Source organism: Jatropha curcas, chromosome 8, assembly GCF_041381405.1.
Source record: "Jatropha curcas cultivar XTBG-Jc1 chromosome 8, XTBG_Jcur_1.0, whole genome shotgun sequence".
NCBI classification, from domain to species: domain Eukaryota; kingdom Viridiplantae; phylum Streptophyta; class Magnoliopsida; order Malpighiales; family Euphorbiaceae; genus Jatropha; species Jatropha curcas.
Window position 1 is genome coordinate 6,632,530 of NC_143158.1, and position 14,636 is coordinate 6,647,165.

General features: G+C 31.9%; 2 protein-coding genes across 2 annotated transcripts; both read left to right on the top strand.

Moving 5' to 3' along the window:
* Positions 1 to 1,088: 1,088 nt before the first annotated feature.
* On the top strand, positions 1,089 to 4,216 carry LOC105641322 (calcium uptake protein, mitochondrial). Its single transcript, XM_020682172.3, has 7 exons — positions 1,089 to 1,514; positions 2,038 to 2,105; positions 2,322 to 2,545; positions 2,625 to 2,708; positions 2,872 to 3,085; positions 3,304 to 3,600; positions 3,685 to 4,216. The coding sequence occupies exons 1-7, from the start codon at positions 1,136 to 1,138 to the stop codon at positions 3,889 to 3,891; spliced, it is 1,473 nt and encodes a 490-aa protein (XP_020537831.1). The 5' UTR covers positions 1,089 to 1,135; the 3' UTR covers positions 3,892 to 4,216.
* An 831-nt stretch (positions 4,217 to 5,047) lies between these two features.
* LOC105641323 (cuscuta receptor 1) lies at positions 5,048 to 9,384 on the top strand. Its single transcript, XM_012225846.4, has 9 exons — positions 5,048 to 5,496; positions 5,574 to 5,729; positions 5,821 to 5,895; positions 5,988 to 6,125; positions 6,223 to 6,297; positions 6,456 to 6,611; positions 6,710 to 6,850; positions 7,020 to 7,169; positions 7,268 to 9,384. The coding sequence occupies exons 1-9, from the start codon at positions 5,112 to 5,114 to the stop codon at positions 9,151 to 9,153; spliced, it is 3,162 nt and encodes a 1,053-aa protein (XP_012081236.2). The 5' UTR covers positions 5,048 to 5,111; the 3' UTR covers positions 9,154 to 9,384.
* Positions 9,385 to 14,636: the final 5,252 nt, after the last annotated feature.

The following is a 14,636-nucleotide window of genomic DNA, read 5'->3' on the forward strand; positions in this document are numbered from 1 at the left end:
CCATTCATTTATATTTAAATCTATCTCTACGTAGATAAAGAAATACTCCGTTTGTCTCAAAATATAAATCATTTTTAAATAATTATTTTATTCTAAAATATAAGTCATTTTAAATATTTTGGGAAATAATATTAGACAAAATACCCTTACTTACATTAGATAAAATACCTTTAGTTTTGTTATAATTTAAAAGAATTAATTGTTTCCTTAATCACCGTGCAATAACCTTAAACGATTTATATTTTGAAAAAAAGAGAGTAATATATTTATAAAATTAATTTTATTTTTTATATGTTAATATCTCATTTGAGCTATAAAGACTTAAAATAATTATAAGTCCATGATTTTTTATCATTAATTTTGACAAAAAAAAAAATTCATAATAAACGGTGATTCACAATTGATTTAAAATATCCATAATGAATTGATGTATCAATAATTTTTTTCTCCAGTTTAATTCATCAAACATATGAACAAACGAAAGGTGGAATAAGGTCCATAAATTTCCTGATGAACCTCTAACCTGGTATAATATATGAATTTTAAAGATAATTGACTCAATTCGACCTATTATATTTTTCAATCTATCGGCTGGATTGGGTTAATTAGATCATTTAGGTCGAGTCAGTTTAACATAGTTCACAAAACTTTATTCTTCTCTAGATCACACATATATATATATCTTTGAAAATTAAGAAAAAACAAAAATATAAATTAACTATATATTTAGACATTTTGCACCAACAGCCTATAAACTCTCGTTCAATGTAAGGTGTAACGCATAAACGACCCGTCGTACTGTCGCACCTGAGCCTGTTGCCTCGACTATCACATGATTTCAGTGGTTACCACTCATCACATCAGGAAGCCATAACCCATGAGTAATTTCCAACCATAAAATAGTATATTAGAAATGTGCGGTAGTTTGAATTAAAAGGCGCGCTTAACTGACTCAGAATAACTAACTTATGAAAAAACCGTTACTAATTTTCTATATTTCAACTGAAACCATATAACTAACTCCAATTTTCTCGTTCAACAAAAATCTTTCTCACTCATTTTTCTCTTCTATTTATTTCTTTCCAATTCCTACAAATCCCGTTTCACTTAGAAAGATTGCAACTTTTTTGTACTAATGTTTTCTCGAACCTCCGTGAAGAAATCTTTTAATTCCATCACTCAAATATACACCAATCAAGAAAAGCTTTGCACTCGTCAATTCTTCAACCAATCAAAAGGGTCTGTCTCAGCATCTTCTTCATTGAGGCCATCTTTTGATGGGTCAAGCTACGGTCATGATCAGGAGAACGGGGATGCATTTTTCAAGTTGTTATTGAGATCTGTCTCTTCAGGTGTTTTGATTATTGGTTCTGGCTTGGGGCTTGGCTATTGGTACCATTCTTTGGCTGATAAGAACTCTTTAGTTTCTTTTGCTGAAGCTGCAAATGGAACAGTATGGCGGTCCAATGAGGATCTCCTTTTGCCTAAGAAGAAGCATAGATTCCTATTTGGAGGTTATTATATTGATCATTTACTTTTTCTGTTTTTTTCTTCTTTGAATTTTCTTTATTTGTGTTATAATTGAATTATATAATTTGCAAATTTGGTATTCAGGTTGAAGTTGCTTTTTCAATAACATACCATTTTAAATGCTGTTGAGAAAAAACAATTTGGGATAAATATTTAACTATTTTAAAGTTTTTTACAGTTAGTATATTCAACGTTTTAAACATAATGCTTTTCTTATCAGTAGTATTAACAATAACGTCAAACAGATACAATGTCTATGCATATCGTGTTTCCAGAACACTAGATTTATCGTGCACACAGGGTATTTGATGAAATACTAGTCGAATCTACCAACAAGCTTGGGCTCAGTGGTATTGAATTTGTTTATTGGGTTGAGTTTGAACACCCACACTGAGGCTAATTAGCAAAAAAGAAAGAAAGAAAGATAGTAATTCAGTTATTCATGTATTTGTCTGCTTTTGTGTTGTTATAGATGCACAAATACTGATCAGTTTACCTATATTTCAGATGCATTCAGGAGAAGAGTCTTCTTTAAATATGAAAAGCGAATAAGGACACAAAGTCCTCCTGAAAAGGTATTTAATCTTCCCTAAGTTCAATATGTTCATCCAAAGTGTAGTTTATATTAGCTAATGTATGTCTGGATCCTTGATTTAAGTTTTTCTCTCTAATAAAATAGTTGTTAAATCATCCCTCAATATGCAAACATATATATAACAGAAAAGAATAGACCGTTTTTAACATTTTCTTCTTCCTGATTCATCATTGTCTTTATGCATTTTGTAATTAAGGTTTTTGAGTATTTTGCATCTCTCCGAACACCTTCTGGAGATATACTTATGACACCAGCAGACTTAATGCGAGCAATCGTTCCTGTATTTCCTTCATCTGAATCAGACCGGGTTAGGGAAGGCTTTCTGAGAGGAGAGCGAGTCCCTAGCGAGTTGCATTGTGAGCCTTCACAATTTTTCATGCTTTTTGATACTAACAATGATGGACTCATATCTTTTCCAGAGTGAGTGTTTGTCAATTGTCCATTTCAAGCTTCATTTCATCTTTCTTCAAAAATCTAATCATTTCAATTTTGCTATCAGGTACATCTTTTTTGTTACACTTCTCAGCATTCCTGAAACAAGCTTTTCTGTTGCATTCAAAATGTTTGATCAAAACAATAATGGGTAGACCATTTCTGCTCTCTAGCCCTTTTACCTAAGAATTGTTGTATTCATGTTCATTCCTCTAGAAGATAATCAAATTCACGTTTAACATTGAAAATTCTAGTGATTATCTGTTTTCTGCATAATTTGTGCTTAATTAACTAATTTATGTTTCTATTGCCAGAGCGATTGACAGAGAGGAATTTAAAAAAGTAATGAGTTTAATGCGAGCTCAAAACAGGCAAGGAGCATGCCATAGGGATGGACGGAGACTTGGGTTCAGAGGTATGGAGCCTGTGGAGAATGCTGGCTTGTTGGAGTACTTCTTTGGCAAAGATGGAAACAAGTGTCTGCAACATGGAAGATTTGTCCAATTTCTAAGGGACTTACATGATGAAGTATGTACCTTTTTGAGGATTAAAGTGTTCAAGGACTAAAATGTTGAATCTTTAAAAAATCTCAAGCGCATGTTAACAATTCCTAATCTATTCACTGGGATCAAATTGCATCTAAGTTCAAACTTCATGGAGTATTATGTAATTAACCCTTAATATAATTTTTAGCAATAATAATGATTTTTCATCAATAGATGGTGAAAATCCCGATTTTTTTGCAGATTTTGAGGTTGGAATTTGCGCATTATGACTTCAAATCACGAGGAACTATATCAGCAAAAGATTTTGCCTTGTCTATGGTTGCAGCAGCAGACATAACTCATATAAACAAGTTGCTTGATAGGGTTGAGGAACTGAACAATGAGCCTAATCTCCGCGACATAAGAATTACAATGGAGGAATTTAGAGATTTCGCAGAGCTCCGAAAGCAGTTGCGGTCTCTATCTTTGGCAATATTCAGTTATGGAAAAGTGAATGGAATGCTAACAAAAATTGATTTTCAAAGAGCTGCCTCTCAAGTATGCAAGTTCTAATAAAGAAGCCATCTTTAGCATCATATTAGTTAATGCCTATACTAATTATGCTACTCTAAAATTTTGCAGGTATGTGGAATCTCCATTACAGATAATCTGGTTGACATAATATTCCATGTGTTCGATGCTGATCGCGATGGAAATTTAAGCTCAGATGAATTTATTCGTGTCTTGGAAAGACGCCAGAAGGACATATCATTACCTAGAGACGCAGGTTTCAAGAATTTGATTTCTTGCTGTGCAACTTGTGCCAAAGCCAACTCTTTAATTTACTAAGCATCAAGATGCTCCACGAATGGAAGGAGTTTTTAGCTGCTAAAAAGAGTATAGGGCTAGTCTTTATATATATATATATATATATATATATATATATATATATATATATATAATTTTGGAATTATTTCACATTTTTTTGAAGTGAAAGTGATGATGCTCTATGCCCTTTGCATATTGCCAGAGCATAGTTCCTTCTCTGTTACTGACTTAAAAATATGTACAGTCTTTGTTTGTGTTTATATATGTAAATATTTTTCATTTTTTATAAATAAAGTTTCTTGTATATTTCCCTCTCTTTGCATATTATGAACTATTGTCCCATCTAGTCCAAGTTAGTAATAATATAAAGACTGGGTTACTATTTTGAGTCTCTGAACAGTAGTGATTACACCAATCAACATGTTAAAATAGGTGGATCTCATTAAATAAATGAACATGACCAGTGAATTGGAATAGTCACAAAGGAACAAGTCAAAAATGACATTGGCGGTACTGGTAGGTACTTCTTTAATATCTTATCTAAAAGGTTGACTATGCGTTCATATTGGTCAATGATGGTATATTTGGCATCCCATTTAGTAAGACTCTTAATACTTTCATAGGCTTAAATGTAATTTTTCTAAGAATTTAAATATTTTTTCGGGACAAAAGATATATTTTATTTTAGAATATAATTAGATTAGGAGATCCACTTCTAATTTTTCACGCATTTAGTAGCCAGGCCAACCTCCTATTATTGAGGGCTTATTCGGTAAAATTAGCTGTTTTGATAGTAACGTTTAGCTGATGATTATTTGAATAGTTTTTCAATAAACGCTAAACGTTATAAGACTTAATTTTTTATAAAATATTGTCTAACTTCTAAAAATTAGTTTAAACGCTATATTACCGAACACATTTTGACTTAAAAGCTATTTAAAAAGTTATTACCAAACTCACGTTAGTCTTGAAATTTCTTGGGGAGATAATCTTCAATTTTTCCATTCTATTACTTATTTCTCTGAATAATTCTAAGAATATTTTAAATTAGCACTGTGAAGGAAATATTATTTTAAATATATATATTGATTAAAATAAGTTTAAAAATTGTTATAAAAGATTTAACTACTGTTTTAAGAAAGAAAAAAAAGAAAACAATACAGTAGAATTGTATGTCAAAGTGTATTTTCAACAAGAAGAGGTGCTACTCTGTTCCTATTTAAACTCATTGCTTTTCCTCCATGAAATGCAAGAAGTGGTCATACACTGACATGGGTCTAAATTTGAAGCAGTTATGGATATCAGTGATAATGGTGTTATTATTAGAAGGAAGATGGCGGTGTAATGGTTGCTGGGAGGATGACAGAATTGCTTTACTTAAGCTCAGAGATTACTTGAATTATCCTAATGCGACGGCTATGTCTTCTTGGAAGAAAATTCCCAATTGTTGTTATTGGGATTACGTTCAGTGTGATTCCGTTACTGGCAGAGTAACTGGACTTTATCCTTGGAGGGATGGGATATTAGGAGATTGGTATCTTAATACCTCTTTCTTTCTTCCCTTCAAAGAATTGAAATATCTCGGCTTGGAGGAAATTAACATTTTGGGTTGTGTTGAAAATGAAGGTTCATACTCCATATCTCTCTTGCATAGGTTTTGTTCAATTATCTGGCAAATTTCAATTTATGGGATTTTTTTTCAGGGTTTGAAAGATTATCAAGTCTTGCTAATATTGAGTCGCTCAGTTTAGATGGTAATCAATTCAACAACAGCATCTTGCATTCTCTAAGTGGTCTTTCATCTTTAAAATCATTATCTTTAAAAAACAATAGACTCAAAGGAACCATTGATATTCAAGGTGAGTAAGGTTCCTTCCTCCTTAATTTCTCTTCCTTTTTTGTCTCTTTCAAGTAAAACCCATATTAATTAAGAACATTGCAAAGGAGCAGATTTAAGTAATTTAACAAGCTTGAAGGAGTTGAATTTACAAGGAAATGAAATTCAAGGTTTCAAATTCCCTCAGGGTATGAATTGAACTTTTCACTGTTTGTCATACGTTCTTTTCTGAAGTAGTTGAAGAAGTATGAATGATATTGAAGAATTTCTACTTTTTTAGGTTTAAGCAATCTGGAACTTCTTGATCTGAGTAATAATCAGATTAACAACAGCTTGCTCTCATCTCTCAAGGGATTTCCATCTCTGAAATATTTGAATCTAGGATACAATTCACTCAAAGGAACACTTGACATGAAAGGTTAGTTAATTATGTTTTGTATCTGTTTTGTCTAGTTAAAGCATCACGATTGAACTTTTACAGTGATCTAATTAGTTTTGGTTTTTGGATTGTCCAGAATTGGATGGTTTGAGTAACTTAGAGGAGCTAGACTTGAGTGGAAATCAGATCATCAAGTTTCAGGCCTTGAGAGGTACCTGTTATTTCTAAGCTTGATTACTAATTTCTGAATAAAAAAAGCTTGGCCCTGTTCAAGCAAGGAGAACAGAATAATTCAGCAGGGTTTTACCGGTTGATAGAATGTAAATTTATCAGGTCTAAATTTTGTTCATTTCTTTTCTCATTTTGCAGATAAAAGAGGTCTAAACAAGTTAAGCAAACTAACTCTGGATAACATCACCGCAAATGGAAGAAGCTCTTCACTGCTACAATCACTGGGAGCATTTCCATACTTAAAGATTCTTTCTTTACAAGAAAATGATTTCGAAGGAAAAATATTTGCTCAAGGTAAATTATTGTACTGGTAATGATGTCTAAAATTCTTGTTGCTTTACTTTATTCTGATTCTATGTACTGTGTCTTAGAACATTTGTTGTTGTTTTCAGAGTGGCATAATATGAACAGCTTGGAAGACTTGTTCCTGGACTCATCTTCTTTGAGTGAAACCTCACTTCAAAGTCTTGGAGCACTGCCTTCTCTTAAATTTTTATCTCTGTGTTCACTTGTAAACACTCTACCAACGGAAGGTAAATTGACCATAATTCATTACTTGCTAATACAATGGTATATTGCACTAGTTAGAAATTCTACTTTTTAAAAATTAACTTAATAACAATTCAGCCTTGATGATTAGCATTAGAAATGGTAATCTTGTTGGAATCATTTTGAACTTTTCATTATTAATGATTATTGCAGGGTTGCCAAATTTCAAGAACCTGGAAATTTTACACTTGAATTCTTCTACTACTAGCAACAACATCCTGCAAGTAATTGGCAAAATTACGTCTCTCAAGGCTTTATCATTGGTTGGCTGTGGACTCAGTGGCACTATACCAGTTGCATCAGGTAAGATTGGTTTTTCCTCTCTCTCTCTCTCTCTCTCTCTCTTCTTCTTCGTCCTTCTCTCCCTCACAAAAAAGTTTCTAACTGTAAATAAATTGCAGGCATGTGCGAGTTGAAACATCTACAAGTTCTAGATATGAAGTTTAATGATCTCAATGGTACATTGCCTTGGTGTTTAGCAAATATGACATCCCTTCAATATTTAGATGTTTCTTCCAATCATTTTTCTGGACAAATCTTTCCCCTTGGGGCATTGACATCCCTCCAAAAATTAAGACTTTCAAACAATCACTTTGAAATCCCTATTTCACTTGGTCCATTCTTCAACCATACAACACTCAAGTACTTTGATGGTAAGGATAATGAAGTCCATTCAAATATAGAGGCACACAATTTGATTCCAAAATTTCAACTAGAGACTCTTCTTTTGTCTGGTCTAGGATATGGTAAAGCATTTCCCAAGTTCCTCTACTATCAACATAACTTAAAAGAAGTTGATCTCTCACATATTAAAATGGAGGGAGGTTTTCCATTTTGGTTGTTAGAGAACAACACGAAACTAGAAAAACTTTATTTAGCCAATAATTCTCTCTCAGGGCCTATTCAATTGCCAATTCATTCTCATATGACTTTGTCGGAGTTAGATATCTCTGATAATGGCTTCCATGGAAAAGTTCCGATAGAAATTGGAGCATTGTTACCAAGGTTACAAGATTTGAAAATGTCTCGAAATGATTTCAATGGTAGCATTCCCAATTCATTTAGCAATGTCAGCTTCTTGCAAGTTTTACAATTGGATGGAAATCAATTCACAGGAAATATCCCTAACAGCTTATCCAATTGCTCCTTCTTGGAAATGCTAGATGTTAGTGATAATCATCTCTCAGGTATTATCCCACGGTGGATGGGCAATATGTCTTTTCTTACAGTTTTGGACCTTTCAAGAAATGACATCTCTGGATATCTACCATCAAACTTTAACCCTCCACAGTTAGTACACATTTACTTATCTGAAAATAGAATACAAGGCACAATCTCCAATGCATTCTACAATTGCTTTGACATGATAACATTAGATCTTAGACATAATTTGTTGACCGGAACCATTCCAAAATGGATCGGTGTGAAGCTTTCCCTTTTAGGTTATCTTTCTTTGGGTTATAACAACTTTGAAGGAGAAATTCCAAAGGAGCTATGCAAGTTGGACATTTTAAAGTTAATTGATTTGTCTCACAATCATCTTTCTGGTCATATCCCTGCTTGCCTGAAGTTGACAGGGGGTTCTGGGGTTATCTCTCCAGGAAATGATCCACAGACTTTAGATTTTACAACAAAGGGGATGACGTATCCTTATCAGCAAAGTATTCTCTTGTACTTTTCTGGAATAGATCTTTCTGATAACAAATTGATTGGAGAAATTCCTCCTGAAATTGGAAATCTTGATATGATCAAAGTGTTAAACCTTTCTCACAACCGTTTGACAGGAGAAATTCCATCATCATTCTCCAATCTCAGTGAAATTGAGAGTTTGGATCTTTCTTACAACAACTTGAATGGGAAAATCCCTATTCATCTTACACAACTAAATTATGTAGCTGTTTTCAGCGTATCACATAACAACTTATCTGGAAAAACACCTGAGAGAGTTAAACAGTTCGCTACTTTTGAAAAGAGTAGCTATGAGGGAAATCCTTTCCTCTGTGGACTTCCATTACCAAATACTTGCAGTGCAACATTACCACCATCATTGATGCCTAGAGTTTCAACAGATGAAAAACAAGAGGAGAATGGCTTCATAGACATGAATGTTTTCGTTGTTAGCTTTTTGGTGGCTTACGTGATGGTATTATCGGCAATAGCTGCAGTTTTGTGGATAAACCCTCAATGGCGACGAGCATGGTTTTGGTTCATTGAGGTATGCATTACCAGTTGTCAATATTTTCTGGAAGACAATGTTTATGTTTTATTCAAATTCAAACTTCCATAGCCAATTTTGACATTTTTTTGCTTATTAAGATGATGATAAACTAAATGAATTAGTGGCTCTTCATGTAATCAATAAGATAAGAGGACAATGTTTGTATTCTCTTCCAAATGCCTTTTATATCCTTTCTAGCTAAAGGTATGGTTTTATTTTATTTTATTTTTAAATTCTTCATCTTTCAAGTGGTGAATTGTAGAACCTGATAATGTCAAATGATAATCTTGAATGTTTCTATGGTGTTTTTCCATTTTTCTATAATCTGTCAATAATAAATATTTCACTTGTATTGGTTACATTATATCTTTAGCAAGAATCACTATCTGGTGGAATTCCAAACTGGATTGGCAGCCTTCCTGAACTGAAATTTCTTCCATTGAAGAACAAATTAAAATTTATATTAGGCTTCGTAATTGTGTTGGAGACAATTCAGCTAAAGTAATTTCCAAGAAGCCATACCTGGTTTAAATTACTCCATTAATAACTTTTATATCTTTATTACTTTGTAGAAATAAAGGCAAAAAAGAAAAAAAATATAATAACTGAGGAGAGAAATCCACCAAGTCACTTAATTTCTCAGTCACAGCCTTAGAAGTTGATTTGGAAACCGTCAAAAAGTAGTTGATATGGTAGAAAAGAATTATACATTAAATTTTAGGAGTTTGAAAATGATTTTAAAATTAATAAATAAAAAATTCTCAATTTTGTTTCTATATTTCAATTAACAAATATGAAATGGACTGTGGACACGACAAATGTTTTCTTAATTTGTGGTCATAAGACTGTGGCATGGTTAAGCATCTCTTATAATACAATTTTTAAGTGACTTTTAACGTTTTGATTAGATCAAAATACTATATTTTATTATTTTCAAATATTATTTATAGAAAAATATTTTTATCACAACTTTGAGTGTGACGTAAATTTTAGCGGAAAGTTAAAGGAAGATATTGATTCTATTAGTTGTATGGAAATAGCTTAATGAGGAGAAAAGATAATGAAAATGTGTAAGCTTATATCGGTTATTTCTTTTATTAAATTTAAATTCATGTCGGAACAAGTTATACGATTCGAAGGATTCATAAATTAAATTCAATTGGTTATATATTTATATTTAATTTCTTTTCTACAGAGTGGATCCATTGGAAATCGATCAATGTCGAGCCATTTTCGAAAGTAATATAATTTTGTAAACATTTTTCAAAAGTGACAGTGACAGTGACTGTCGCACCTAGCACTACACGAAAAGATAAACTCAGGGCAAGAAACACGTCAAGCATGGTGGAAGACTTTTTTTTTTAAGTAAAAAAGTTATTCTTTGATTATGATAGTACACATATTAATAAAAGCATAGCAGGAGACTAGAAAGATTTTTCTACAGAAAATTATATTTTGAAATTATAATGGAAAAATGTATTAATGAGTACCACATTAATCATGGGAGATCAATTTTTTTTTTTTAGTTAGTTTGATCTGCAATTTGAAACCAAAATTTTTAGAACCAAGGTTATTAATTTAGCTTTTATATTTTATTTTTAAAATTCATAGTAGAACAAATTAAAAATACAGTTGGATTAGTTACAAATCAAGAGATATATATAGTGCTTAATTAAACTAGCAGCCAAATTATGGAATTCATTTTTCTTTGTAATATGTGAAATGAAGTTCAATATGTATTTATTTTATTGAATTTTATTAGTATATAAGTTTTCTTAGTAATTTATATGATTTTTCGTAGTAATTTCATTAGTGTTTGACTATATATAAGCTCAAAAATTTACTTGGTATTAGAAATTTATATTAATTAATTAAAATAAAAGAATTACTTAAAATAAGAAAAGTACTTGTAGATTTTGTTTTAATGTTGAATTAGCCAAACAAAATGAAGTTTACTATACAAAATATCAAATTGATTAGTTAATTGGGATATATATATAAGCTGAAAACTTAATTTTTTATAATTTCACGTATGTTATAATATGTGTTTGAAGTGAAAAATTATAAAATATTAATATAATATCATATTTAGATATTCAAATGTAGAAATAAAGTCAAATAAAATTCATTTTGTAAATAACATATAAAATTTTAAAGATTATTGATCAATTGATCATAGAAAATTGCTTTATTAAACTTCAAAGCTTACTTTAATCACCGTAACAGCACGGAAGATGATTCCAATTATTGTTCTCGGGATTATGTTGAGTGTGATTCCATTACCGGCAGAGTAACCTTACTTTTTCCTTGAAGGGATGAGAAATTAGGAGATTGGTATCTCAATGCCTCTTTCTTTCATCCCTTCAAGGAATTGAATATGCTCGACTTGAGTAGAAGTTGCAACATTTTGGGCTGTGTTGAAAATGAAGGTTCAAATATCATATCCCTCTTGCATAGTTATAGTTTAATTTATTTGGTGAATTTTTCAATTTATAGAATTTTTTTTTTAGGTTTTGAAAAATTACCAACTCTTCTCAATTTGGAGTATCTAAATTTAAGTAATAATAAATAAATTCAACAGTAGCATCTTGCTTTCACTGTGTGGTCTTTCATCTTTAAAATCATTATATTTAACACGTAATAGACGCAAAGGAACGATTCTTTTCCTCCTCAATTCTATTCTTTTTTGTCTCTTAGTAAAACCTATGTTAATTAAGATTATTGCTAAGGGGCAGAATTGAGTAATTTAACAAGTTTGGAGGAGTTGCATTTAGATGGAAATAAAATTGAAGGTTTCGAATTCTCTCATTGTATGAATTGATCTTTAATCTTTTTTTTTTTTTTAAAAAATCAATTGAAGAAATATAAATAGTTTTAACGATAACGATCTGAATTTTCATATCTTAGTAACAATGGCACTAACAAGAGCTTGGTCTCATTCCCCAGGAGATTTCCATGTCTGAAATATTTGGATCTATAATAGAATTCTTTGAAAGGAACATTTAACATGAAAGCTCAGTTAATTACGGTTTTTTTTTTTTTTTTTTTTCACATAAAGCAACATGATTAAACTTTTACAATGATTTAATTGGTTGTTGTTTTGAATTGTCCAGAATTGGATGGTCTGTGTAACTCAGAGGAGCTATATTTGAGCGGAAATCAAATAATCAAGTTTAAAGCTAAGGAAGGTACTAAAGTAACTTAAATTTAAATTTGATTAATTAAATCAAGGACCATAGTCTTGAAGCACTGCCTTCTCTTAAATTTATATCTCTGTGTTATCTAGAAAACACCCTACCAGCTTAAGGTAATTCATTATTAATTAACCTCTTTAGGTTTTGATAATTGGGTGAATTACTTGGTGTGTTATAGTATATTACATTAGTCATTGCTTTTAATAATGAATTCAATGCTTCTTACATTTTATATTTCTCAAACTATACAGTAATTCCACCTTGATAATTAGCATCAAGTATGGCAATTCTACCCACATTAGTACTATCTTATTTTAATCTTGTTTACAATTTTAAAATTTTCGTATTACTATTATTATTTGAGGATTGCCAAATTTCAAGAACCTAGAAATTTTATACATGGATGATTCTCTGGTAGCAATGACATCGTGCAAGTAATTTCAAAAATTATCTATTTTAAGGCCTTATTATTACAGAACTGAGGACTCAGTGACACTATACCAGTTGCCTCAGGTAAGATTTGTCATCCCTCTCTCTCTCTCTCACACAATTAGAGTTTTTCGTTATAAATAAATTGCAGGCATATGGAGTTGAAACATCTCCAAGTTCTAGATATCAGCGATAATGATCTTAATGGTACATTGCCCTGGTGTTTGCCAAATATGACATCCCTTCAAAGTTTAGATATTTCTTTCAATCATTTTACTGGAAAAATCTTTCCCCTTGGTGCATTAACATCCATTCAATATTTAAGTCTTTCAAACAATCACTTTGAAATCCCGATTTCGTTTGGTCCATTCTTCAACCATACAAAATTCAAGTACTTTTATGGGAGGGATAATGAGATCTATTCCATATGGTATGTTAGCTTTTTGGTGGCTTCATCGACATGAATGTTTTCGTTGTTAGCTTTTTGGTTCATTGATGTCTGCATTACCAGTTGTCAATATTTTATAGAAGACAATGTTTATGTTTTATTTAAATTCAAATTTCCATAGCCGCTTTTGATGTTCTTTTGCTTTTGAAGATGATGATAAACTTAAATGATATTATGTCATGTAAAATATTTGTTTTACTAGCTCTTCATATAATTAAGAGATCAATGACTATACTGCTAAATTTCATAAAAATAAATTTGAAAATTCTAATTTTTCCTTTGTTTTTTATTTTTTAAATCCATAATATAAAGTTAGATTTTATTTATACATAGTTAAAACTAACAACCAAATATGGAGAGATGGAGGTGTTGGTAAAAGATTATTTTTCTGAGCTTTTTCAGGCTGAGAGGCAACCGAATAGAAGCAGTTTCTTGAGGTTATTTCAGAAAGGTTGACTGATAGTGATGCAGCGAGTTTGTTAGCTCCATTCCGGAAAGATGAATTTCGAGAGGCTTTATTCAGTATGCATCCTGACAAGGCTCCTGGACCTGACGGCTTAAACCCGGCCTTCCTTCAGAAGTACTGGCATATTATGGGGGATGCTATTGTTTTGAATGCTATGGATTGGTTGCAGCGAGGTATTTTTCCTTCTGACCTCACTTTACCAAATATTGTGCTTATTCCAAAAATTCCTGTTCCTGAAACTGTGAAAGACTTTCGACCTATAGCCTTATGTAATGTTATATATAAAATTATCTCTAAAGTCTTAGCAAATAGGCTTAAGAAGGTGTTGCCTCATATTATTTCTGTGAATCAGTCTGCTTTTGTGCCTAACCATTTGATCACTGATAATGTTTGTGTGGCGTTTGAGACTATACATAATTTGAAGAATAGGAGATGTGGGGATCTGGGTTATTGTGCTTTGAAAATTGACATCAGTAAAGCTTATGACAGAGTTAGTTGGGATTATTTGTCTGATGTGATGCATTGTTTGGGATTCCCTGCTGCCTGGATTCAGTGGATGAGTATGTGTTACTCAAGTGTCAGCTATTCTATGTGTTTGAATGGGATTCCTGTTGGTCCTATCAGTCCTGCTAGAGGTCTCCGTCAAGGGGACCCTATTTCTCCATACCTGTTTTTACTTTGTGCTAAAGGTTTATCTGCTTTATTTCGAGATGCGGAGGAGCGACGGTTGATTCATGGATGTAGGGTTGGTAGAGGTTGTCCTCGAGTTTCACATTTGTTGTTTGCAGATGACTCTATATTTTTCTTTGAAGCTAATGCTCATGAAGCTACAATGGTGAAATCAATTCTCTTGGACTATGAGGCGGGATCGGGACAGGCAGTAAATTTTCAAAAATTTGGTACTTTATTTAGTCCCTGTGTTTCGCAACATACTGTAGATGACATTTCTAATATCTTGGGTGTGAGGGGTTCTATTGGGGATAGCTTTTATCTTGGTCTTCCTTCTCTTATAGGA

What these genes read in the sequence shown, in the direction of transcription:
- LOC105641322 (XM_020682172.3), top strand. Translation starts at nt 1,136, where the DNA reads ATGTTTTCTCGAACCTCCGTGAAGAAATCTTTTAATTCCATCACTCAA. An exon ending in GCATAGATTCCTATTTGGAG is followed by an intron (nt 1,515 to 2,037) that starts GTTATTATATTG and finishes CCTATATTTCAG; the next exon opens with ATGCATTCAGGAGAAGAGTC. An exon ending in CACAAAGTCCTCCTGAAAAG is followed by an intron (nt 2,106 to 2,321) that starts GTATTTAATCTT and finishes TTTGTAATTAAG; the next exon opens with GTTTTTGAGTATTTTGCATC.
- LOC105641323 (XM_012225846.4), top strand. Translation starts at nt 5,112, where the DNA reads ATGAAATGCAAGAAGTGGTCATACACTGACATGGGTCTAAATTTGAAG. An exon ending in AGGAACCATTGATATTCAAG is followed by an intron (nt 5,730 to 5,820) that starts GTGAGTAAGGTT and finishes GCAAAGGAGCAG; the next exon opens with ATTTAAGTAATTTAACAAGC. An exon ending in AGGAACACTTGACATGAAAG is followed by an intron (nt 6,126 to 6,222) that starts GTTAGTTAATTA and finishes TGGATTGTCCAG; the next exon opens with AATTGGATGGTTTGAGTAAC.